The sequence below is a fragment of the Thamnophis sirtalis genome, unplaced genomic scaffold, assembly GCF_051295495.1.
Source record: "Thamnophis sirtalis isolate CommonGarterSnake01/CBP01778 unplaced genomic scaffold, rThaSir2_p1.2 scaffold_13, whole genome shotgun sequence".
In the NCBI taxonomy this organism is placed as follows: domain Eukaryota; kingdom Metazoa; phylum Chordata; class Lepidosauria; order Squamata; family Natricidae; genus Thamnophis; species Thamnophis sirtalis.
The window spans coordinates 40,337,345-40,364,209 of NW_028261393.1; the positions used below are offsets into that span (position 1 = coordinate 40,337,345).

The 26,865-nt window shown below is 43.3% G+C and overlaps 1 protein-coding gene across 1 annotated transcript in view; it reads right to left on the bottom strand.

The window, feature by feature from the left end:
• The window catches only part of COL4A5 (collagen type IV alpha 5 chain), a 153,734-nt gene that overhangs the window by 43,212 nt on the left and 83,657 nt on the right, over nucleotides 1-26,865 (bottom strand). Inside the window, exons 19-32 of the mRNA XM_087727340.1 lie at nucleotides 26,591-26,717; nucleotides 26,315-26,488; nucleotides 24,309-24,392; nucleotides 21,334-21,426; nucleotides 19,294-19,364; nucleotides 19,007-19,198; nucleotides 17,679-17,847; nucleotides 16,452-16,544; nucleotides 15,902-16,006; nucleotides 15,618-15,715; nucleotides 14,426-14,576; nucleotides 11,743-11,856; nucleotides 2,872-3,039; nucleotides 820-909 (exon numbers count right to left, since the gene is read on the bottom strand). Coding sequence (XP_087583466.1) covers nucleotides 820-909; nucleotides 2,872-3,039; nucleotides 11,743-11,856; nucleotides 14,426-14,576; nucleotides 15,618-15,715; nucleotides 15,902-16,006; nucleotides 16,452-16,544; nucleotides 17,679-17,847; nucleotides 19,007-19,198; nucleotides 19,294-19,364; nucleotides 21,334-21,426; nucleotides 24,309-24,392; nucleotides 26,315-26,488; nucleotides 26,591-26,717 — 1,729 coding nt within the window. The remainder of the gene's footprint in view (nucleotides 1-819; nucleotides 910-2,871; nucleotides 3,040-11,742; nucleotides 11,857-14,425; nucleotides 14,577-15,617; nucleotides 15,716-15,901; nucleotides 16,007-16,451; nucleotides 16,545-17,678; nucleotides 17,848-19,006; nucleotides 19,199-19,293; nucleotides 19,365-21,333; nucleotides 21,427-24,308; nucleotides 24,393-26,314; nucleotides 26,489-26,590; nucleotides 26,718-26,865) is intronic.

Below are 26,865 nucleotides of genomic sequence, written 5' to 3' on the forward strand. Positions count from 1 at the left end.
TCCTGTAGACTCTCTCACAAACTGGTTAGCTTGGATCATAATCAAACTGTTGAACTGTACCAAGATGCTCTGAGGTTTTCTGCCATTCCAACATGTCTTTGTTTTGTTGAGTTTGGAAGTGGCCACAAAGCACTAAATCGCAAGCTGCCACCATGTTAATTTTCAAAAAATATATACAGGGCCTGTTAATGCAGTGTTCTTGTGGGGGGGGGGGAATGTCGATGTGATGGAAGGGTAGCTTGGCTTTGAAGCATGCTAAGTAAAGGGTAAAGGTTCCCCTCACACATATCTGCTAGTCATTCTCATCTCCGTCTCAAAGCCGAAGAGCCAGCAATGTCCAAAGACATCTCCATGGTCATATGGCCGGCATGACTAAACAGCGAAGGCACACAGAGCACTGTTACCTTCCCACCAAAGGTGGTCCCTATTTTCCTACTTGTATTTTTACATGCTTTCGAATGGCTAGGTTGGCAGAATCTGGGACAAGTTACGGGAGCTCACTCTGTTACGCGGCGGTAGGGTTTCGAACTGCTGAACTGCCGACGTTTCTGATTGACAAGCTCAGCATCTTAGCCACTGCATCCCTTTTTCGTTATTATAGCCTTCCATCATTTTTTTAAATGAAAAAGATATAGAAATATGCATGGATGCCAAGTGAAGCACCTACTGGCAACCCCTTATCTTGAAAAACCTGCAGGGTGTGTCTGAAATCAGAATTTCTCTATCTAGAGGCAATAGACCAAAAGTAGACCTGCACTTTTATAGAGTTTAAATGGTGAATTCTAAACTTTAGGGATGGAAAACAAAGAGACCTCTTACCTTTGGACCCAGGGAAGCCATTTCTGCCAGGGGATCCAGGTGTTCCCAGAGGACCAGGTGCCCCCATCACTCCCATCTCGCCTTTGCTTCCTGGAAAGCACAGCAAAAGCAGTTTTATTTGGAGCTATACAATTCACCAACTTTCCAAATCTTTTTTACTTCCATCACTTTTCATCTTGAAATTTTTGGCAATAGCAAGGCAGTTGGCTAATCGCTAATTCAATATCTCTCAACGTTGGAAGCTTTCAGATTTGTGGACAATTCTCAGAATTCTGGAAGTTGAAGTCCACATTTTTCATAGTAGCCAAGGTTGCCCTCTCGCTGTGCTCAAATAATTCCCATTTTTCTGTTTGGTGATCCTATTTACCATATTTTTTGGAGTATAAGACACATTTCAGGGTTCCAAATAGCATCCAAAAGTAAATCAGAGTCCAAGGCAGAGGATTCCTCAAAGTTCCAATTTATTAAGAGAGCCATGTTGGCACATCTGGGAAAACCCAAATCTGAAAGTTTCTCTGTTTCCCCCACCCAGTGGAAAGATCAAGATCTTGCCCCCACACCCACAAGCCCATCACATGGTCCAATTTCCCACTGCCATGCTGGCAGTTCCACCTATCCAATTCCGTCAGGTGCAGAGGTGCAAAGACAAAGGATGACCTTGGCTTTCTAGAAAGAATTTTGTTGTGGCTACATAGCATCTAACTCCCGTACAATCCCCCCTCCCATTTTCCCATAATAGAAAATGCATAGTAGAATAATAGAAAGTGTGGCAGGCCAAAGATCCAAAAGAAAAGATGGCTGCAGGCCTGACACACCCTTTTCCTCCCCCTAAAAGAGGGTGAAAATTTGGGTGCAACTTATACACTAAATGTAGTCTCACCCCCCCCCACCCCCCACCCGTTGGCCTTCGCACATCACGTTTTATACCTGTTCCAGGCTGCAGTGATTGCCACGGACCTTCACCCCCAAAATAGAGCTTTTGGAGGCTGAAAAGGCAGCCACTCAAACGGAGCTTTTGGCGGGTGAAAAATCAAGGTGCAGAGGCCAAAATGGCAACCCGGAACAGCTGTTGCTTTATCAGTTCTGTGCTTTGCCTGCTCTATTCACTGGAGCCTTGGGATGATCAGCTGCATTTTTGAAGCTGTGTTTCTGCCCCAACGAGGCCCATGCAAACCTGTTGCTAAAGTTCACCTCTGGGATCAGCTGATTGGGGGGATTCTGGGAGGCCGATCCACCCGCTGATCCACCCGCCAATCAGCTGCTCCTGCTGAATCAGGCTAATGTGCCAAAGCTGATCAGGCTATTTGCTAAGGACACTAGTCAGATGAATACCGATAGATGCTGGTAGGCAGAGGTAGAATTTTTTTCTTATTTTCCTCCCCAAAAACTAAGGTGCATCTTATACTCCAGAGCGTCTTATACTCTGAAAAATAGGGTAATTTGGGACAGCCATCTTAGGAGCATCTTGAGCATGTGGGAAATCTATGCTGCTGACTCTGCAACAGAGATCAGAAAGGATTCAACCAGGGGTGGGTTCCAGCTACTGCTGATTTGCTCAGGGACGCACTGTGTGTGCGCTTACACTTCACACGTGCGCTTGATGCACACCGTGTGCACATGCACAGTATGAAAAAAATGCTTCTGCGCATGCACAGAAGCAAAAAAAAAAAGATGAAACCAGTTCAGGGCATGGCAGGCAGAATTACTACCTACCCGTCTGAACCCATCTGAACCGGTGGGAACCCACCTCTGGATTCAACTCTCCACAAGAAGATGTTGCCTCTCTTGCTTCAGTGAGAGCAGCATAACTGAATATAACTGGGAAGCTTTTAATTCTTTGAGGGCTTCCAGACAGCAAGAAACCTTGAAATGTTCTGAGCGCATCACCTTTGAAATGAGTCTATGTTTTGATTGGTGAAGGACATCTCCCTACTGTTTTCCATTCATCAAGACACCACATTATGAACTTTATGTCTATGCAATTATCAAACAGTACTGTGAAATGAAAGCACCTCCTATCTATACAACCACAGTAGCACAAAATATATTTACCTGGTATGCCTGGAGTTCCATCTCGTCCTGGAGAACCGGGGGAACCTGGTGACCCTGGAAGACCAGGTGGTCCAGAAAAGCCTGGGTTGCCCCTGTCACCTGGAGGACCAGGAACACTAAATCCTGGTTGCCCAGGATCTCCTTTCTCGCCAGGGATGCCTTGATTTCCTAGGAGAAGTTGTCAGAATACAATCCTTTAATTATAGTTTTTTCTAAATCTGTTGCTAGTTCATCCTTCCCTCAACTTCATGCTTTGCAGGTATTTAGGTTTTAACCAGTGGTGTGTCAACCATTCAGCAGACTAAGCACGTGCTCAGGGCACCAGGCCCAAGGAGGCACCACAAAGTTGAGAAAGAAAAAAAACAATGAAGATTTGTACAGTATGTACAAAGGAGGGGGGCACCAAGATTTGTTAGTGCTTGGGGCACCAGTGAGCCTTAATCTGCCATTGGTTTTAACTCCTAGAATTCCTCAGCAAGCATGGTGTGGACTCCCCCCAAAGACAGACGCATGTTGATTCTTCTATGTAGATTTCTTTATTGTTCCACACCTATAGACAGAATCTTGCCAGATTGAAGTAGATTAGCACCTACGTCAAGCATATACTCTGGGAAATGTTTGGGAGTTGTTGTCTTTACCCTCTTTTTCCTCACACATAATCTCTGGGCTGAGCTGCCTCTGATTCCTCTGGAATGCACCTCTCCCTCTTGGAAATCCAGACTACATTCCCTCACACATGGTTATTGCTGAGAATTCTGGGAACTAATATTCAAGTGTGCTATTGTTCCGACTCTAGGGGCTGGTACTCATCTCCATTTCAAGCCAAAGAGCCAGCACTGTCTGAAGACGTCTCCGTGGTCATGTGGCTGGCATGACTAAACGCCGAAGGTGCATGGAACACTGTTACCTTCCCACCAAGGGTGGTCCCTATTTTTCTACTTACATTTTTTATGTGCTTTTGAACTGCTAGGTTGGCAGACGCTGGGACAAGTAACGGGAACTCACTCCGTTATGTGGTGATAGGGATTTGAACTGCTGAACTGCCGACATTTCTGATCGACAAGCTCAGCGTCTTAGCCATTGAGAAAATTAAAATATAAACTCCAAGAGAAAAATGGAAATTATACAAAAACAAAACTAAACCAAATAAAGAGATTAAAAATGTAGATACAGAACATGCACAAAAAAACCCAGAAAGAGATATTACCCAACCATTTGAGCACTGACAAATATATTGCTACAACAAAAGCTTTTTCCCCTTGCAAGGCAGCTCTCAGATTTACAAACCTCTACATCTATTCTAAGAAGCTTAGCCAACCACCAGGCATCAATGCTGCAAAAAGACTGACTGAGTAAATGTACTTCTAAAGACAGAAGTCCAGCCTATTCATTCATTCCAAAAAGATTAAAATGTCTAGTTGCTAACAATTCTCTCTCATTATACTTCCAACTTCAAAACAAAACAAGAACTTTGTGCATCTCATGAGCTCTCTTAAAGCTCATGAATAGCTAACTTCTGAAAAGGCTTATTTGTTTCTTGGATTTTACCATCCTTTTTAAACCATTATCTGACCTATGGTTCTCAACCTTTTATAATCTACACCCTCATTTGAAAAACAAAACTTTCACATCCCCTTCAAACTAGCTGCCTCCAATTATTTCCGTCAAAAACGTAAAAGGATCAAAACCCCAAAACTAAAACAGAAAAAAACAAATTGTAATTTTTATTGTTGTTCAGTCACGAAGTCATGTCTGACTAACTCATGGCGACTCCATGGAGCAGGGCACACCAGGCTCCCTTGTTCTCCCCTGTCTCCTGGAGTTTGCCCAAATTCATGTTTTTTGCATCCATGACACCAATTAACCATCTCATCCTCTGCTGTTGCCTTCCGTCTTTCCCAGCATCATTGTCTCCAAGACGTCCTCTCTTCTCATTAGTTGGCCAAAGTATTTGAGCTTAGATTCAATATATGTCCTTCCAAAGAACACTCCGGGTTGATTTCCTTTAGGATTGCCATTTTAATAAACCCTATTTATTTCTGTGAGTCCCTTGGACTGCAAGGAGATCAAACCAGTCAGTCCTAGAGGAGATCAACCCTGACTGCTCTTTAGAAGGCCAGATCCTGAAGATGAAACTCAAATACTTTGGCCACCTTATAAGAAGGAAGGACTCACTGGAGAAGAGCCTCATGCTGGGAACGATTGAGGGCAAAACAAGAAGGGGACAACATAGAATGAGGTGGCTGGATGGAGTCACCAAAGCAGTCGACATGATCTTAAATGGACTCCAGAATATGGCAGAGGAAAGGAAGGCCTGGAGGAAGATTGTCCGTGGGGTTGCGATGGGTCAGACACTACTTCACAACTAACAACAACAACACCTTAATTTTGGATAGTCTGAGTTTGGCGTTTTTGAATCTGACTTTTAAATTCTGTAGCAAATACTATCAGCTGATGAACTTAAGATTCTCTTAGTTTATGGCTTTTGAATTAAAGGGTTCAGTTCAGAAATGTGGATATGTATGAAATTTTATAATAATAACATTTATTTTCAACTCCAAATTGGCTATTGCTTTTTCATTCCTAGTTCTTTCTGGATTTCAGCTTCTCAATTCTTCTCTTCCTTTCTCCACCTTTTAGAAGAAGAAATGACCTTTCTGAGACACCCCCCCATTCTCTTGAGATCTTGATATCTCAAGAATCCATAGTTTAAAGAATCCCTCTCAAGAAATGAAAATCAATACCTCAGAGACAGCATTTTATATAGATGTACTTAAAAAAAAAGGTAAATAGAAAACAAATCAATGCATTTAAGTAGCAGGGGAAAACAAGCAAGCAAAAAAGGACTTTAGATGGAGAAACTACTGTACCTGATTGGCCTGATTGGTGATCATGGAAAGAATTCATCAGGAAGTTGCAACACAGCAAAAATTCAGAAGAACGCCGTTAGGGTTAGGATACAAAGGTTAATACACAGACGTTTGAACAAAACCCACACAAATCTTTCTCAATTTGTGCTGGACTACAGCTCCCATCCACCAGGCAACCATGACCTTGGGAGGTTCCATAGAGGATGACTGGGATCTAAGTTCAATGCATATGCTAGAAAAGCTGATCCATTCAAAAACGTCTCGACTGACTCGACTGAGCCACCATAGAATGAATGGTTTATCATGGATTCTATCTTGTGTTATCTACTTCAAGGGGGCAATAGAACACTTAAATCAAAGAAAGTGGAACAGACATCATGATCATGTTTTCCAGTGGGCCATAATCACCAGATTAGCAAACAGAATTACTCTATTTTTTGGAGCATAAGATGTACCTTTCCCCCCCCTAAAAGTGGGTGAAAATTTGGGTGCGTCTTATACACCGAATGTAGCCCCACTCACCCACCGGCCCCCACTCTTTGGCCTCTGCCTCCCAGCAATTTACCTCCTTGCAGCAAATGGGGGAAATGGGGCTCACGGAGGCTGCAATAGGCTATGGCAATCCCTGCAGCCCAAAACAGCTAATGATTGGCCCTTGCTGAAATTGAAAGTGAAAGTTGCTGTTGCTCCACAAGGCAAATTGCTGGGAAGCAGATTTTTTTTCTTGTGCTAATCAGACTGTTTGCTGCAAGGAGGTAAGTCAATAACTATAAACGTCTATAGAGTGTTCAAATGATTAGACTTATTTTTTAAAGACTGCTTTATTATTGTTCTAGACAGCTTAACAAAATGAAGGGGAAGAAGGAGCTTTTAAAAATAAATGCTTGATCTGAAGACGCTGTGCTATTGTATCGTCTTTTAAATAGCAGAGAATAACTATACTTCCAGAAAGCACATCAATTTTAACAGCATCCATACAAGTATAGTTTGAAATGTACCACTACAAGCAGTGTATATTGTCTGTACTGTTTGCTGTTTGTTGCAAGGAGGAAAATTGCTGGGAGGCAGAGGCAGATTTCCCCCTCTTGTTTTCCAAAAGCTAGGTGCGTCTTATACTTCAGAGCATCTTATACTCCAAAAAATACAGTAAATATAGACATTCCTATAATGGTCTCTTATTAATGACATTCAATAAAAATTCCCTTATTTTTTTGACTTCAATAATAAGATAGTCACCATAACTATGATGGTCTATGGCCTCATCATCCCTAGCCACTGGTTATACTGGTTGGGACTTTGGAAGTTTCAATTCAATTATTTCTGGGAGCCACAGAGTGAGGGAGGCGGAGCAGTGGTGTACTGTAAAGCTCAGTATTATTTTTTTGTGGTTTATTTTTTAATATTTTGGAGGATCCTTTCCACCATCTCTTTTAAAGCAAATCTTCTCCAAAAAACACCCATAATTACAGGGCGCTAAGACCCACCGTGGAAAACATTAACCAAGAAGGATGTTCCAAGCCTTAAGATACCAAAAATGGCATCATTGCTACCTTACATTATCAGCAGGAAAAGCTAAAGTTTGTAAGAGAAGGATGAGATGACATTACAGCAACATTAACAGCGACAGACGGAGTTCATGCAGGTTGATAGTGTTAAAGTTTTAGCCAGGCATTGATTTTCACAAGAGGAGAAAAGACAGGTAAATAATATCCAATGATACAGATATTTGAGATACGCAGAAGCAGTGATCCTGTGGGAGGAAAAATAAATATGTGCAGAATAAAAACTCATCCACTATGACGTGGTAGACCAGGTCCAGTGCTTGACAAACAGGTGAGTGAGTGGTAGTTCAAGTGAGGGGATGCAGATTGTGGCTGCATCTCCAGTAATGGCTGTGCTACATGCAGTGAGTCATTTGAAGTGCTTGGATGCATCATGTAGGGAGGGGAGGACAATCCTAAGAGACCCATTTCCAGTCCTCAAAGAAAATCTTGAGAAGATCTGCAGAGCAGCAGAGACCCACAAGATTATGGATCAGTAATTATGGATTACTAGTTCTGGAGAACTAGTAGCGGAAATTTTGAGTAGTTCAGAGAACTGGTAAATCCCACCTCTGACTGGCCCCGCCCCCATCTATTCTCTGCCTCCCAAGTCCCAGCTGATTGGGAGGAAATGGGGATTTTGCAGTATCCTTCCCCTGCCACACCCACCAAGCCAAGCTCACAGAACCAGTAGGGAACTATTCTAAATATTGGTCTACATCAGTGGTGGGTTGCAGGTGGTACGCCCCGGTACGGGCGTACCGGAGCCAGCCCGGAGTACCGGATACTGTTCCTGTACAGTGCTCCGGAGGGCCCACTTACCCGCCCGAGTTCCTTACCTGTGTTTTAAGGCTTCTGTGCTTCCGTGCACATGCATGGAGCGTACAGTGCCTGCATGACACTCCGTGGAGCAGCTGGACTGTTGCGGAGCGTTGCAGAGGTGCTAAGACGCATGCACGCACTGCGCACATCCGCGAGGACACCCCCGGGCCCGTTCCAACCATACCGGTTGGAACGGGATTTGAAACCCACCACTGGTCTACATAGTGGCTAGCCCTGATGATGTTACCTACTTTAGCTAATGAAATATCTGCAAGAAAACATCAAGCTCAGAGAGTACCAAGGTCCCCTCGTGGCAACCCTAAGCTACAAATATTCTCCTTTATTAGTGAAATAATTTCTACTGTTCCCAAGAAAGCTACCATGTCCATATCCCTAGGATTCAAGTTCAGTTGGAATAATGGAACCTTTCCCAAATACTAAAACTGCCAGTCACACAAAATGTGAAGTTGTTTTCGGCTGTCATCATTGCAATCTCATGCAATGGACAAGTGCCAAAACGTCAAAATGTCAAACATATCCCCAGATAGCTATAATAACATCCTGAAGATCAACTTAGGTCTGAGATGGCAAACCTATGGCAGTAGTGCCACATGTGGCACACGTGTGCCATCACCAACTGCTCTTCTGGATTATCTTTGCACAATATTGCAAAGATGAAGAAACACTGCAAGATGAAGAGATAATTAAGAAGATACTAGACCAATGATGGCATGTGTGCCAGAGCTCTGGAAATTCGGCCACTGGTCTTTGAGTTTCTGGGGCTCCGGCGTACATGAAGAGCAGGTGGCCAGCATGCATGCACACATCTAAAGCCAGAAGACCAGATGGACAGGGTACAGACACACCCTGGCCAGCTGGTCTTTGGATTTCCGGGCAAGCATATTCCAGTTTGGCACTTGGTGCCAAAAAGTTTCCCCATCACTGTCTTAGGTTCTCATCTGAAATATTGCCACAATCTTTTGCAAGAATGAGAACAGCAATAACAGAATAACAGTGTTGGGAAGGACCTTGTAGGTCTTCTAATGCAGGGGTCTCCAACCTTGGCAACTTTAAGACTTGGCTGGCTGAGGAATTCTGGGAATTGAAGTCCACAAGTCTTAAAGTTGCCAAGGTCCGAAACCCTTGTTCTAATCCAACCCCAGGCTCAAACAGGAGATCCTATATACCATATCACTAAAGCATTGTGAGTTTTGTGCTCTTTGAAGGCTTCAGGCTTTATTTAGGAAGTGCCTCAGATGCTACTGTGATGACCCGGGGCATGCCACAAAGGCAACAAAGCCAGAGAGCTGGTATGAGTCCCTTTATTAACACCAACTGTGCCCCCAATGTCCCATTTACTCTCCGGTCTGAAGAAAAACTCTTCCACAAACCTGTTAACAGCCTTTGACTAAAATTACTCCAGTCCCAATGTTGTAAGCAGAAAATTTCAAACTATGAACCCAGCAAGGCAAGATAAGGTAATTAATCTGGCAGGGCAAGCGACATAATGAGTTCCAGAAGTGAGGTAGCACGGCAGTAAATCAAACTGGTTGGGAGGATGCCAGGAACTCAGCTTTTGTTCCCGACAACAGTCCCTTCCATTAGCCTCTCCTTTAAACTCCATCCCCAGGTGTGCCTTGTAAAGGAAATCAGGGCCTTTTCCTCCCTCGTAAGCCACACAACCCACATTGCTCTCTTCTCTGTTCTTCCCTACATGCCCTAGGATGAAGAGGGGATGAGCTTTGGTCTTCTTCTGAAGCCCATCTCCCTTGTTCTACCTCTCCCCTGCTCTGCCCTTCCCCAGTTTCTTCCACAGCCAACAGAGCCATTCTCCTGCTCTCTGTCAGCTGTTTGTCTTCCATCTCAGAGTCAGACTCCAATGAAGGCATGACAGCTACATTGCCAAGTCCGACCCAATGACCATATGATGAAGGCCAGGTATATTGCCCCATCAATGATCCATTGACATGGCGAACAATTTTGCAGGCATTTAGTAACTCTCTGTAAAATCTCTTCACTCCACAGCCCAGAAATGAAAGATATTTTCTTCGGTTGTCTTTTTTAAAAAAATAGCAACAACGAAATGGATATAATAGCAAACGAAAGAGACACACAATGTTGGGTGTACTTTGCCGCGTGGTTGTGAGCATGCAGTGAATCTTAAATTTCCAGGCACAGATTTTCTTGAGAGAAATAGAAACGGGGAGCTCACATTTTGCAGAATCGTGGTTTAAAATCAACCTGTGCTTTACAAACCATGCATGGTGTACAAGAAGAACCAAGTGACACTGAAATTAATAGAGAAGAGATTTTGGTGCAATTTATCTAATAATGCTACTACTATGGCTGAGGGTTTAGGATGCAATGTTTCTCAAATTAAGACCCTCTTAAATGCAACCTATTCTTAGAGGCCAGTAAAGTTCCCATCATATACTTATTAAAGACTTACAATAACAATTCACATTAATTCCTAACATATTCTTCAAGTGAAGGAAAATTGCATTCATAGAAAAACAATAGCTAGATGTAAATTCAGATAGCTCTGACTTTCACGTATCTAATGAAGAACTTTTTTTGGCTACCCTGCAGCTATTGGTCATTTTAACAATGGTTTTATATCACAGACAGGCCTCGATTTACAACAGTTCATTTAGCAACCGTTCAAAGTTACAACACTGAAAAAAGTGACTTAGGAGCATTTTTCAGTTGCAACCGTTACAGCATCCCCATGATCATGTGATCACAATCCAAACGTTTGGCAACTGGTTCACATATATGACTGTTGTTGTGTCCCCTTAGGTCATGTGATCCCCTTATGCAAAGTTCTGACAAGCAAAGTCAATGGGGAAGACAGATTTACTTAACAACCTGGCTACTAAGTAAGTGCAGTGATTCACTTAGCAACTGTGGCAACAAAGGTCATAAAATGGGGCAAACTTCACTTAACAAATGTCTGACAACAGCAGACATTTTGGGCTCAATTGTGGTCATAAGTCGAGGACTATCTGTATACCATGTTTCCCCAAAAATAAGACAGGGTCTTATTTTCTTTTGACCTCTGAAATTAGCGCTTGGCCTTATTTACAGTAAGGTCTTATTATTTTGGAGGTGAAGGAGGTGGTGATCGTAGTCACCTCACAACTGCTGCTGTGTTCCAATATTTTTGGGGAGGGCTTATTTTTGGGGGAGGGCTTATTTTAGCACATGCGCTCAAAAGCCCAATTGGTCTTATTATCCAGGGAAGATTTATTTTCATGGAAACAGGGTATATCTATGGAGGATAAGCTATGCATCGATTGCATATTTTATCCTCCTTCATTTATTTAGGATTGTTTTAATATTTAAACATTAATTATCCAATTTATTTAGCTCAGCTGAACTTTATGAAAAGCAACTCAAAAGCAATATTGCATTCATTTCATTCAAAGCCCAACTTTCCCAATCCAACTTTTTCCAGATGTGTTGGGACTATAATTCCTATAATTCCCAGCTGGATGTTGGCTTGAAAGTTTCCAAAAGAATTGGAGAGTGCTAGATTGGGGAAGATTGCTCTAGATAAAGAATTCCCCTTCAGGAATTCATGCTGACAATTCTAATTCCAATTGTCTCACTTAGTAATGGGTTAGGTAGACCCTTACCTGGTGGTCCTGCTGGTCCTGGAAGACCAGGCGGACCAGGTGGTCCTTGGGCACCACTTCCTGGAATCCCTGGCGGTCCAACCAGCCCAGGCTGGCCACGTGGCCCTGGATCACCTAAGAAGAAGAGTCCAAGAAACTAAATATTTCAAATGTTACATATGTTCTTAGAAATAACTCTTAAGTGTCTCTGAAGCAGCTGAGAGGACAAAGTTCTCCATCCATTATTGACTCTATTCAATAATTCTTTTATTGAAAACTGGCTGGCCAGGAGAGGAAGGGAACATTTTTCTTTCAGAAATGTACCTGCCTGGATCTACAGTGAGACACCAGCCATGACTCCAGAGAAGGCAGTAGAGTGGCTATGGTTAACCAGGATACTTTTGAGAACATTGACCATAGTATCCTTCTGGACCACCTTCAAGAATCAGGGTGTGGGGCATGGTGCTGCACTGGGTTAGGGTGTTGGATGAGCTGGAAAAATGGATTAAGATTCTAAACATGTCCATATTTGGCCTAGGTTTCTGCTGTGTAGTTTCATGTTTCATATTTATCTTTTTTTTAAATCTAGGTTATCTGACCAGTCTGGACTTACACCTGCAAAGGGGATGGCTCGATGTCTGGCAAACAGACAGATGGATTGATAGATAAGATAGATAGATAGATAGATAGATAGATAGATAGATAGATAGATAGATAGATGGATGGATGGATGGATGGATGGATGGATGGATGGATGGATGGATGGATGGATGGATGGATGGATGGATGGGATGGATAGATGGCAGACAGATGGATAGATAGATAAGATAGATAGGTAGGTAGGTAGGTAGATAGATAGATAAATAGATAGATAGATAGATAGATAGATAGATAGACAGACAGACAGACGGAAGGATGGCAAACGGATAGATAAGATGATAGATAGATAGATAGATAGATAGATAGATAGAAGGATGGCAGAAAGATAGATAGAAGATAGATAGATAAATAGATGGTAGGTAGGTAGGTAGGTAGGTAGGTAGGTAGGTAGGTAGATACTGTAGATAGATAGATAGATAGATAGATAGATAGATAGATAGATAGATAGATGATAGATAGATAGATAGATAGATAGATAGATAGATAGATAGATAGATAGATAGATAGATAGAAGGATGGCAGAAAGATAGATAGAAGATAGATAGATAAATAGATGGTAGGAAGGTAGGTAGATAGATACTATAGATAGATAGATAGATAGATAGATAGATAGATAGATAGATAGATAGAAGGATGGCAGAAAGATAGATAGAAGATAGATAAATAGATGGTAGGTAGGTAGGTAGGTAGGTAGGTAGGTACTGTAGATAGATAGATAGATAGATAGATAGATAGATAGATAGATAGATAGATAGATAGATAGATAGATAGATAGAAGGATGGCAGAAAGATAGATAGAAGATAGATAAATAGATGGTAGGTAGGTAGGTAGGTAGGTAGGTAGGTAGGTAGGTAGGTAGGTAGGTACTGTAGATAGATAGATAGATAGATAGATAGATAGATAGATAGATAGATAGATAGATAGATAGATAGATAGATGATATAGATAGATAGATAGATAGATAGATAGATAGATAGATAGATAGATAGATAGATAGATAGATAGATAGATGATAGAGATAGATAGATAGATAGATAGATGATAGAGATAGATAGATAGATAGATGATAGAGATAGATAGATAGATGATAGATAGATAGATAGATGATAGATAGATAGATAGATGATAGATAGATAGATAGATAGATAGATAGATAGATAGATAGATAGATAGATATGGATAATAGGTAGAATCACAGTTCTAGACTTAGCAATGATTGTATATTAGAGAAGGAATAACATTTTTTGAAACTCAATCTCCTTCCTGGTGTTCTGTTCTCATCAACAGGTATGGTCAACTATCACATTTGACAGCTGTAGTCCAGTGACATCTGGAGGACACAGTTTGCTCTACTTAGCAACTGATTCTCTTGACCTTGTCTGGAGTCAAAACTAAATGGAATGAGCCTTTACAGGATAGGTGCTAAGCCAAACCAGGCCAAGAGGAGGTAATGAAGATAATGGAAGGACTATTATCAAAAAATCAACCTGGCCCTATCTGTGAAATCATCAGGAGTGGAATGTAAATCAAAGAAAAAAAATTATATTGTCTTAAGACAAAGGAATAATGTAAAGGTAAAGGTTCCCCTCGCACATATGTGCTAGTCATTTCTGACACTAGGGGGCGGTGCTCATCTCCGTTTCAAAGCCGAAGAGCAAGCGCTGTCTGAAGAAGTCTCCATGGTTTTGTGGCTGGCATGACTAAATTTACCTGTTACCTTCCCACCAAAGGTGGTTCCTATTTTTCTACTTGCATTTTTAACGTGCTTTCGAACTGCTGGGTTGGCAGAAGCTGGGACAAGTAACAGGAGCTCACTCCGTTATGTGGCGCTAGGGATTCGAACCACCAAACTGCCAACCTTTCTGATTGACAAGCTCAGCGTCTTAGGCACTGAGCCACCACGTCCCTAATAATCTCATTCTGCATGGGTCCAAAAAACAGTCTACAAGCATAGAGAACAAGAAAATAGCCTCATACTGAATCCCTACATTTAAGTCAGACTCATCTGCATTCACTGGTGCCACCACCAAGTAGCCCATGTACCTTTAGCTCCAGGAACTCCATCAAATCCTGCCCGTCCTGGGGACCCAGGGTTTCCTGAGAAGCCAGGCACACCTTTGGCACCTTGTGCTCCTTTGAAACCCGGTGGTCCAGGTGGCCCTGTGGGTCCTGGAACACCAAATCCTCGTTCTCCCTGAAATGCCAGATAGCAGAAAGTTAGTTCAGAATATTTGTTCTCAACTCTGCAGTCTGTCCTATGATTCTTACTGTTGTATTGGACTGCCTTGCTTAAAAAAGAGATGTGTAAACAACTTTGATTGGCCTGTTCATGTCGTGGCTCGCCAGCAGCCAGAGGATCTAGCAGCAGATTCAGACAGTGAGGTGGTTGGGGAGGAACATGGGCCAGTCCTGGAGTCTGGGGAAGGCTCTGATGAGTTGCTCTGCTTCGGAGGCAGAGAGGGTGCCAGGGCTGTCTGACAGTTATCAGCTGCCTTCGGAATCGGAGATCAGTGGGGCAGAAGAACAGCTGAAGCCTGTTCCCAGTGTGTGCATGCGCAGAGCTGCCAGGAGAAAGGAACAGCTAAGGAACAAGGGTTGACTCAGGAGTAAAGCCTCAGGTGGATGGTGAATGGCCCCTCCCATAGAGAATAAAGAGGAGCGAAAGGGGAAGGGAGTTTGCAGGAGACAATTAGTTCAATTCCATTCAGAGTGAAGATCTCTTCTGACTTCTTGCCAAGTATTGTCTACTGCAGAGTGGCATTTGGAAGATATCAGTCTGGCAGCTCTCTAAGCCTGACAAAGGTCTGTAGTTGTGAAATCCCACGAAAAACTGCTTGTCAGGACTTTGCTGGAGAGGAATTCATTTTATACTAAATAAAAGGGGTTTTATTAGGATGAGGAGTTGGGTTTGTGGTTTTGGGAAGCCTAGGTCAGAACAATTCAGTTCAGTTTGCCAGGGGTGGGATTTGAAGGTTCTCCGAACCAGCCATAACGTTAGCTACAGGTTCTTCCAAACCCGGGCGAACCTGTAGCAACCCACTCCTGATTCTGGATGTCCTTCATAAAACCAGGGAGACTGATCAGTCTAAGGTCCAAGACCATCTTTACACCAATTAATTCACCTTCCCTGACCTGACGCCCCTGAGATGCATTGGGATTCCAGTCCTTCAACCTAGCACAGCTATCTGGAACACACCAGACAAAGGGAATCTTTTACACCAAAACAAGCACAGACCTTCTGTCCTTTTTCTCCAGGCAGTCCAGGGGCTCCATCAGCTCCTGGTCTTCCAGAGTTTCCTGGAAGTCCAGGTTCTCCTGATAAACCAGGCAAACCTTTAAGAAAAAGGTGAACAGATTAGAGGGCAAACAATCAACTCCAACCCGATCCAATAAAATCTTCCCTTCCCTTTGTTCCCTTCCCTCCCGCTCCCTCTCTTTTTACAGCACGCTGTCATCTATTGGCAACTCCTGCTCCAACCAGTACATTACACTGCCTTTACAGAACACGAATGGACCAACCTTTGGGCCCTGGTGGGCCTGGGAGTCCAATGCCAGGGAAGCCGGGTTCACCTTTTTGGCCAGTGATTCCTGGCAACCCAGGTGATCCAGGCTGACCAGGTTCTCCTGGTAAGAAAAGAATAGAATAGAATAGAATAAGAGAGTTGGAAGGGACCTTGGAGGTCTTCTAGTCCAACCCCCTGCCTAGGCAGGAAACCCTACACCACTTCAGACAAATGGTGATCCAAGATCTTCTTTAAAACTCCCAGCGTTGGAGGATTCACAACTTCTGGAGGCAAGTTGCTCCCTCACTTCATGGGGCTTGCCAATTTTTATCTTTTATTGTCTTTGTTTGATTGTTGTCAGACATCCTTCAAGTTTAATAAATAACAGGTGGATAAAAAGGCCAAATCCAGTCTAAGCATCTGGCTAACTGTACAACCAACTAGAGTAACAATTCACAAAACACCCGGGACAAGAAGTGGATGGTTGGACCGTAACCTAAAATCCCTTCCTCCGGAAACAAAACAGACTTTGTTATATGTTGTCAGGAAATATGGCAGCTTTTTACCTGGGAAACCGTTTTCTCCATTTCTGCCTGGAGGTCCCGGAAGCCCTGGAGGTCCTTTTTCAGGAATAGATTGGGCAGGTTCGCCTTTGGGTCCTGGAAGTACCAGAAAAAACAGGAAGAAGAAAGCTGCTTATATTTCATAACAAAATCCAAACAGAATGGGACCATCCTCCCATATTTTGTATTCTAGATTGGTCTTTTGATGTTTTTTTGTTGGTAGGATGGATTTGGACTTCCTCTGGTAATGTAGCCTGCAGGAGAAGAAGAGGCTGAGCTGGAAGGTGAGGTTAAATGTATCATCAGTTTAGAATCAATGCGTTGTCACAAAAAACGTCCAGCCTCCCATGAATTCCGTCAGCCTCATCTAGTGCCAATTTAGTTTTGATGGTGACTAAGATTCTTGTACAGAGGTAGCAATAATAATAAACTCTTCTGTGCTTTCACACATGCATCTTGACAAACTGGAAATCGTATTCCATATGTATACATTTTTCTGAGTTAAACACTGTTGACCCTTCAGTTAAATGGAGTGCAGGACTTCTCTCTTCTGTTGAAATAAATGTTCAATGCAAATGACCTTTCATCAATCTGAGTGTTGTGGACTGTCGGCTGCTGACCCCTCCAGCAGCTGAATTAGAGGAGGAAGAGGCGTGGGAGTCAGGGTCAGCATTAAGGCAACCTGAGAGCTCCGAGGGGGAAGAGAATGGAGCTGGCAGAGAGAGAGGGAGGGAGGGAGGGAGGGAGAGAGAGAGAGAGAGAGAGAGAGAGAGAGAGAGAGAGAGAGAGAGGGGTGGAGCCTGGGCATCCATCAGCTCTCAGATGGAGAGTCAACAGCCCCCAGGTCTGGAGGTGGCTGATGAGGAAGAGGAGGAATAGCTGGATCCAGTGCCTGACACGTGGATGCGCAGAAAGCAGAGGAGAGGAGAGCAGTGGAAATCCATGGGCTGATCCTTGGGAAGGAAGAGCCACTGCTGCTCGTGAATCCCACCTTAGCTCTGGGGTTAAAAGTCAGGGGGTGGAGATGAATAGATGTGGCAGACAATTATTCATCTCCCCGCTGGGCAGACTTGTTAACCTGCGATGCGAGAGAAACTTTTTGCCGGGGCTGCTGGTGCTCCTAATAAAGGAATCTTTGAGTTATCTTCAGAGGGTTTGTCGTGTTTGGGGAGCTGGGTCAGAACACTGAGCAGGCAGTTTGTAATAGGCATCTAGGAGGAAGGTACGTACCTGGAGCACCTGGAGAACCTGGACGTCCAGGAACGCCTTGAAGACCCTTTTGTCCTGGAGGTCCTTGTGGTCCAAATCCAGGAGGCCCTGGAGGCCCTCGCTCTCCACCAAGCCCAGGAAGACCTGGTTCCCCAGAAGGTCCTCGGTCTCCTTTGAAAGCAATGCTACCCTAGGGCAACAAAAAAGACTATCTTGATTAAGCTATCGTGAAACCCTTCGGTTGCTTTTACCATGATCTGGTAGCTTCTAGGATCACACACTTTACTGACCCCAAAGCAGGGCTGAAATGCTACCGGTTTGGACCGGATCGCCTGAACCAGTAGTAAAAAATGCTACTGGTTCGCCTGAACCAGTAATAAAAAAATGCTACTGGTTCCCCTGAACTGGTAGTAAAAAAATGCTACCAGTTCGCCTGAACCGGTAGTAAAAAATTCTACCGGTTCGCCTGAACCAGTAGTAAAAAAATGCTATCGGTTCACCCAAACTGGTAGCAAAAAATGCTACCTGTTCATCTGAACTGGTAGTAAAAATGCTACTGGTTCCCCTGAACTGGTAGTAAAAAAATGCTACCGGTTTGCCTGAATTGGTAGCATTTTTTACTACCAGTTTGGTTCCAACGATCAGCTGTGCGACAATCAGCTGTGCTGTGCAATTCAGAAATCACACAGCACAGCTGATTGTCACATAACTGATCGTTGGAACTACCAGTTCACCCGAACCGGTAGCATTTTTTACTACCGGTTTGGCTGAACCGGTAGTTCTGATGATCAGCGCCTGAGATGTGCGTGTGTGTGAAGTGCGCATGGGGCTCTTTGGATGGCTCCCAACCATACAAAATGAAGACATAAAAAGGAAGTTTAAACAAAATGAAATTAAAATACAACAACCAAATTAACAAAAAGAAAACAAGGAAAGCACATGAAGCCATAGCAAAACTAATCAAGAGCTGTGATGGCGCAGTGGTTAGAATTCAGTTCAGTTCCTAAAGACATTTCCTCCATCAGCACCTAGTTCAGTGGTGGGATACCGTTCTGGTATGGTGCTCGGAAGGGACCACCCGCCTGCCTGTGCTCCTTACCTGTATTTGAGCTAATTGGGGCTTCTGCACACACACATGGAGCGTATGGCGCCTGAGTGATGCTCCGCCGAGCAGGTGGAGCATTGCGGGCGGTAAGTACATGTGGTGGATGCCCTGTCCTGTTGGACCCTGCGCTGGGATCTGGAACCCACCACTGACCTAGTTATTCCTGGGCTATTACACTTGGAAATTCCCAATCGAGGCTTATCATCATAAGATCTCCAAAATTATGCCATCTTCACTGACTTACCGGCTCGCCCTTGGATCCGGGAAGACCTGGGAGTCCATCTTTTCCAGGAGAACCGTCTAAACCAGGCAGCCCCGGAGAACCTGGGAAACCTGGATTTCCCTTTTCACCTTTCATTCCAGGGAATCCAATCATGTCACCGGGATCACCTTTAGCACCAGCACGTCCAGGGGGACCTGTAGGTCCGGGAGGACCCTAGAGACAAAGCAAGAAGGGTTTTAGTCCCTTGGGATTGCAGGCCGTTGGTCCTTTGCTCTCCCTCCCTTCCTAAGGAGAGTCACAATGCTTACTTGAGGCCCGATTAGTCCAAAGACACCAGAAACGCCTTTGTCACCTTTTGGCCCCTGAAAACCAGGAGCCCCTGGGATCCAAAACAGAAAAAAAGAAATTAATGGCACGGGAAAGAAAACGTTATTCCCCCATGTCCCAAAGGATTTGGGGGGGAGATTCCTCTCCCTGAAAATGTTTCATTTTTCATCCTAGCAGTTGAAGAAGCTTCTTGGATGAGAAGTGAAACATTTTCAAGGGGGGGGGGGAATCAAGCAAGTCCAGGTGCCTCTTGAAAAAGCGGTGTTGGGAGAATCCTGACCTGGATGATTGAGAATCTCCACACACAAACAACTTTAACCTTAGACTGTCTACTGTTGACCTCACCCCATTCCTAAGAGGTCTGTAAGGGGCGTGGATAAGCGCCCCAGCCTGCCTACCATCCCTGTCCTAATGTTCCTTTTATTCGTATCCACTTCATGTATACATAATCACGTTGATACTTATATCTGTTATCTCATTTATGCTTGATGAAACAAAACAAAACAAAACAAAACAAAACATTATCCTCATGTTAGCCTGCCGGGCAAGGAGGGGCAACTTAAAGGCCTACAGCTGGCAACACCTGGTTTTCCAAAAGCATTACCCAAAGTCAGCAGCTCAATGCTCCCAAATTGCTTGCAAGGTCTTTACTGAGCACAGTGTTTTTTAAAAACTTGTTGACACTGATATGGGACTTAACTCCCAGAATATCCCAGCGAGCATTCTGGGAGATGATATCCGCACATCCTGGACAGTTTAAAAAAAACATACTGTTAAGAGAACTCAAAAAGTTTTTTTTACAAGACTCTTTCTTCCCATTCTCTGAGAAACCTGGGGATGCTTAATATTTCAATCTTATCAGTAGCTACTATTATGGCATTTGTTTCTCCTTCAATCCTACATTCAATTTAATGCAAACAGAGGAAGCTGAGTTGGTGGGCAAATCTACGGGGAAAGTGTGATGTATTCTCCCACAAGGCTTTACTCCTCAGAACAACAAATTGATTGTACCAGCTTTTCCCCACATGAACCTCTTTCTCCAGATATGGAACCAACTCCAAATTCCCAGCCAGCATGGCATAGCCACTCTGGAAAATTTTAGGAATTGAAAGGCTGCACATCTGGAAAGAAGCCACGTTTGAGAAAGACTAGGCTGATGTTTGTTTTTCCTCATACTTTTAGATAAAGGTAAAGGTTCCCCTCACACATATGTGCTAGTCATTCCTGACTCTAGGGGATGGTGCTCATCTCCGTTTCAAAGCCGAAGAGCCAGCGCTGTCCGAAGACATCTCCGTGGTCATGTGGCTGGCATGACTAAACACCGAAGGCGTACAGAACACTGTTGCCTTCCCACCAAAGGTGGTTCTATTTTTCTACTTGCATTTTTTTAGATACTTTTGAACTGCTAGGTTGGCAGAAGCTGGGACAAGTAACAGGAGCTCACTCTGTTACACGGCGCTAGGGATTCAAACCGCTGAACTGCCGGCCTTTTGATCGACAATCTCAGCGTCTTAGCCACTGACCCACCGTGTCCCAGTTATTCCCAACTGGAATTAGGATTCCAGTTCCCAACCAGCATAGCATAGCCACTCCCAAAAACTTTAAGAATTGAAAGAAGCCACATTTGGGAAAGGCTAGACCAATGTTTGTTTTTCCTCATACTTTTACCCCTCCCTCCATTCACATGTTCCATGAAGTGGTGGTAATTTCTGCAGCATGCAAGCAAGGCTGCTCATGATGAGGTTATGTCCAATTTAGGGCGTGTCAAATTTTTCAACTTTCAATTTCCAAACATTATGGGTGTTCAAAAGTTGCAGCATGCCTTGGAAATGGTAAAAATATTTTGGTTACTTTAATACAATTTAGATGTGCTTGGCAAGTAACTACATAAGTATCGTAACTTGTTGACATTTGTTTGTTTCATTTTCTATGCAATAATGCAACAATTCAGAGTTGTTGGACAGCAAAGTCTTGATGGGCACAAAAAAGAACAGAAAACGAGACGAGCCACAAATGTGTACCTGGATCTCCAGGGAGCCCAGGAAACCCCTTTTCTCCTGGAGGGCCTGGGATGCCGCTCCCGATGCAGTTAAAACAGGTATCTCCCTTGTCACCTTGAATTGCAAGACACACAAATATCAGGGTTCCAAATAACATCCAAAATTAAATCAGAGTCCAAGGAAAAGTATTGCTCAAAGTTCCATTTTTTTAAAGAGAGCCATGAAAGCTTCCTGGTTTTCCCCACCCAGTTGAGAGTTCATGATCTTGCCCCCACACCCACAAGTCCATCACATGATCCAATCTTCCACTGCCATACTGGCAGTTCCACCCATCCAGTTCCGGTCAGATGCAGAGGTGTAGAGAGAAAGGATGACCTTGGATTCTAGAAAGGAATTTTATTTTGACAACATCACATTCTACTCCTTACTATACCCCTTCCCAATTCCCCACTAATGAAACACCATAGTAGAAGAGAATATTAGTGTAGCAGGCCAAAGATCCCAAAAGGAACCGGCTGCAGGCCTGACAGGCGGCCTCTCCTCAAAAGAAAAAATGTTTCCTGAAAAGAGAAATGAATTGAATGAGTTGAATGCAAGAAATGCAATAAAGAGGGGGGAAATAGAAAAGAAAAAAGTATTAATATATAAGTATATGTTCAAGAATGAAATATAGAGAACAAATAGCTAGGACATGATAATGAAATTATAACAGGGTTTGCAGCAATGCCATCCTGAAAATAAACCAGCTCAGAGTTGAAAAGAGATAACTACAATAACAGAAAAGGAAAGGAAGAGAGGAGGGGAGGGGAGGAGAAGAGAGGAAAAGGGAGAGAAGGAAGAAAGAGGAAAGGAGAGGAAGGAGGGAAGGGATAGAAAGAGAAGGAGAGAGGGCAGGAAGAGGAAGAGAGGAGTAGGGGAGAGGCAAGGGAAGAAGGAAAGGGAAAGGAGGGAGGAAGAAAATAGAGAAGGGAGGGAGGACAAAAAGAAAAAATAGGGTGGTGATAATACAAAATAGGTGTATGGGATGGTAAGCAAAGCAACCCAGAATGTATATTTTAACCCTTTATATGGAAAAATAAATATGCAAAAGCGATAAACAATAACTATGTGAATGTATACTTGTAACTATATATAAGAGAATAAAAATAAAAACTTATTAAAAATGCAGTAATACAAACATGCCAATGAAAATAATTCAGACAGCATCTCCATGCAAAAATTGGTTCTCTCGATTAGACGCCTGGGCAATCAATCAAGCTCTTTCTGAGGTTGGTTGTTGGCTTCCAGACATTTCATTACCAGACTAGGTAACATCATATTGTATAAACCAGTGGTTCCCAATGTGGGGACCACGTTCCACAGTGGGGGGGGGCAATTCGATTTTTAATGGGGGGCAATTTGAACACTTAAACCAAGTTAATGGCCTTTTAGGCTTCCTCCACATGAGCAGAGTTCATTTTTAGAGTAAAGTATGAATTATTATATGTCACAGGGAGGCATCAGGATTTTAGAGATGCTTAGGTGGGGCATGGCCAAAAAAAGGTTGGAAACCACTGGTAGAAACAGAGGCACAGGATCAAGCTCACGTGAAGGATTAGTGCTGCTTTACAAAACCCTAGTAAAACCGCATCTGGAATTCGGCAACCAATTTTGGTCACCATACTACAAAAAAGATGTTGAGACTTTGGAAAAAAAATTCAGAGAAGAGCAACTAAGAGGATCAAAGGCCTGGAGATTAAAACCTAGGAAGAACAGCTGCAGATTTTGGGTCTGGCTAGCCCAGGGGTGTCAAACTGGTGGCCCGCGAGTTGGAATGCGTCAAGCACAGGCCACGACCCCTCCAGCTCCTCGAAGGGAAAAACCATTTATGATACGTCACATGACAGCAACGTGACATAGCAAGTTTGACACGTGTGGGCTAGTCCAGTGTTTCTCAACCTTGGCAACTTGAAGATGTCCGGACTTCAACTCCCAGAATTCCCCAGCCAGCATTCGCTGGCTGGGGAATTCTGGGAGTTGAAGTCCGGACATCTTCAAGTTACCAAGGTTGAGAAACACTGGGCTAGTCTAAAGAAAAGAAGAATTAGGGGAGACATGACAGCAATATTCCAGTATTTGAGGGGCTACCACAAAGAAGAGGAGGTCAAATTATTCTCCAAGGCACCAGAGGGCAGGAGAAGAAAACGGTTGGAAACCAATGAAAGAGAGAAGCAACCTGGAATTAAGGAGAAACTTCCTAACAGTGAGGACAATTAACCAGTGGAACAGCTTGCCTCCAGAAATAATGGGTGCTCCATCACTGGGTGTTTTGAAGAGTCTGAACTCTAAATAGTCACTTATCTAAAATGGTATGCTTGAGCAGGGGGCTGGACTAGAAGACCTCCAAGGTCCCTTCCAGCTTATCCTATCCTATCCTATCCTATCCTATCCTATCCTATCCACAATGTAAGTAAATGTTTGTTTGTTTATTGGATTTATATGCCGCCCTTCTCCCAAAGGACTCAGGGTGGGGTAAAACATTAAAAAAACACATATTACAAAAGTTTTTAAAAAATTGATAGAGTATCCAAAAAACAAACCCATGTGGGGTTTGTTCCCTGTTTACATACAATAGCTTGCCCTGCCCTTATTGGTGAGGGTGTAGTTTTCTACTAAGAGCAACCTAAAATCACATCCTATATTCCTAAAATGCCTTCATTGTATCTAGATATTTATTAATTTGCAGGTGGGTTTTTTTGGGGGGGGTTAATAGTGGTTTACAGCATCATCAGAGACTATTTTAATGACCACTTGTTTTGTTTTTGTCCTCCCCAATTTTGTGGCAACCCACAGCTAAAACTCCTGAGAGGCATTTCAAATGAAGCTTGTGAATGTTACAGGGGGAAGAATGGTTGAATAGCCGCTCCAACAGCAGCAGCAATAAGACAATCCAAATTCCAAACCGATTCCGCAGATCTCGGTCTAATCAAAAAACGAACAATCCTTTAGATTTATACCTTTCTGGCCTCTTTCCCCCGGAAAACCTTGTTCTCCGCCCTTTCCTTGAGGGCCAGGAGGTCCTCGCTCACAAAGCCGATCAACTGAAAGAACAGAAAACAAATGAGAGTCAAGACAAGGTGTCAATTTTACAGGAAATGAATGCTGGGAAAGTTCAGAGGAGCTTCTCATTCACAAGAAGAGCTTCAAAACTTGCATCCTTGGTATCCATTCTGAATTCTGACAAAGAAAATTGACATGATTTGTTTAGTTATTTCTTAAATTTGTATGCTGCCGAACTTCCAAGTAAAAAACCATTTAAAAATACAGTAAAAATCAAAACTAAAGAATAAATAAAAATAGTGTGTTGGAAATTCCTGGAGGGTTTGGACCACAATGCTTAGAATTCTCGGGTGTACAGTCAACATGGTGGAATTTCAGGATCCTGGATTGAATCAATAATATTTATCTGGCCAGCAAAAATGTAAAAGACTAAAAACAGAATGACAATCTGGGTCTTCATTTTACCCACCTCGGAAGGATGGAAGGTTGAGTCAACCTTGAGCTGCTGAGATTTGAACTGCTGAACTGCAGTCAGGTGAAGTAGCCTGCAGTGCTGCACTCTAACCACTGCATCTATTCTATTCCATTCCATTCCATTCTATTTTCTATTCTATTCTATTTTCTTTTCTATTCTATTTCATCCCATGCCATTCCATTCTGATTTCTTATTCTATTCTATTCTATTCTATTCCATTTTCTATTCTATTTTCTTTTTTCTATTCATTGCCATGCCATGCCATCCCATTCTGATTTCTATTCTATTCTATTCCATTCCATTCTTTTCTATTTTCTATTCTATTCCATGCCATGCCATGCCATGCCATGCCATCCCATTCTGATTTCTTTTTCTTATTCTATTCTATTCCATTCCATTCTGAAAAAAAGTGACTTATGACCGGTTTTTATAGCAGTTAGACTTATATACCGCTTCATAAGGCTTTCAGCCCTCTCTAAGCAGTTTACAGAGTCAGCATATTGCCCCCAACAACAATCCGGGTCCTCATTTTACCCACCTCGGAAGGATGGAAGGCTGAGTCAACCCTGAGCCGGTGAGATTTGAACAGCCGAACTGCAGAACTGCAGTCAGCTGAAGTAGCCTGCAGTGTTGCATTTAACCACTGCGCCACCTCGGCTCTCTTTTATACTTATGATGATTGCAACATCCCCAAGTCACATGATCCAAATTCATGGCAACTGGCATGCATTTGGGTCAGCTGCATTGTCCCGGAGTCATGTGATCAACCGCTTGCAACCATTCCAAGTGGCTTCCAACAACAAAGTAAATAGGGGAAGTCAGACTGTCTTAGGGACCACATTATGCACTTAACTACTGCAATGATTTGCTCAACAAATGTGGCAAAAAGTTCATAAAATGTGGTAAACAACTGCCTTGTTTAGATATGGAAATTTTGGACTCAGTTGTGACCCTGAGTCAAGGACTGCTTGTAAATACTGACGACTGTCATTTTTCAACATTTGCTTCATTTTCTTGGCAGCCCCACCTGGTGTCCTTTTTGTTGTTGTTGTTCAAGAAGGAGAAGGAATATCCTGCTTCCCAGAAAATAAGACCTCCCGGGATAATAAGCCCAATTGGGCTTTTGAGCGCATGCACTAAAATAAGCCCTTCCCCAAAAAGAAGCCCTCCCCCAAAATATTGCAACACAGCTGCAGCCATGAGATGACCACACTTGCAGCCTTCTGCATCTCAAAAATAATAAGACCTCCCCGAAAATAAGGCCAAGTGCTTATCTCGGGGGGTCAAAAGAAAACAAGATCCTGTCCTTATTAGACTTATTTTCGGGGAAATACGGTATCTATCTATTTCAGCCTCTCCAGCCTGTATCTTTCCCTTCTCTCACACATGGATCAACACAGTCCTAATGCCCGAAGGGTAGCAAGTTGTGGGAACTGACAGAGATGGATGATCAGCAGTTGATGGGCGATGGTCAGAAATATTACTTACCAGGTGGGATGGTTGATCCTGGTGGTCCTGGGGGCCCTGGCAGTCCTGGGAGCCCTCGCTGTCCATCAATTCCTGCCTGTCCTGGTATAGCGATCCCAGGAAGGCCCTGATCCCCTTTCTGTCCTCTTTCGCCAGGTAATCCAGGTGAGCCTGGAGGTCCTACACTTGGAACTCCTACGGGGAGAAAAATGATTATAAAGGGGAGGTTGGTTTGGAAGGGAGAGATACATCAGATATATCAGAAGTGCTAGATGAGGAAAAGGTGCACTATCTTACCTGGGGTTCCCGGTAAACCAGGAGGGCCCACGGGGCCAGGATAACCACGGTCTCCTTTGTTTCCAGGATATCCTGCTACTCCTTTACTACCCTTTGGTCCCACTGTTGTACCTGGCCTTGGAATCACCTGATGTAGCCCAAGGAGCAAAGAAGAATGTTAGTTATTTAAATATAGGGCATGAAAGAAATGGGATTCTTCCAAACTACATTGGAATAATTCCATGATTTCGACTCCAAAAACATCACCATGAATGACGCATCCCTGAAACCAAGAT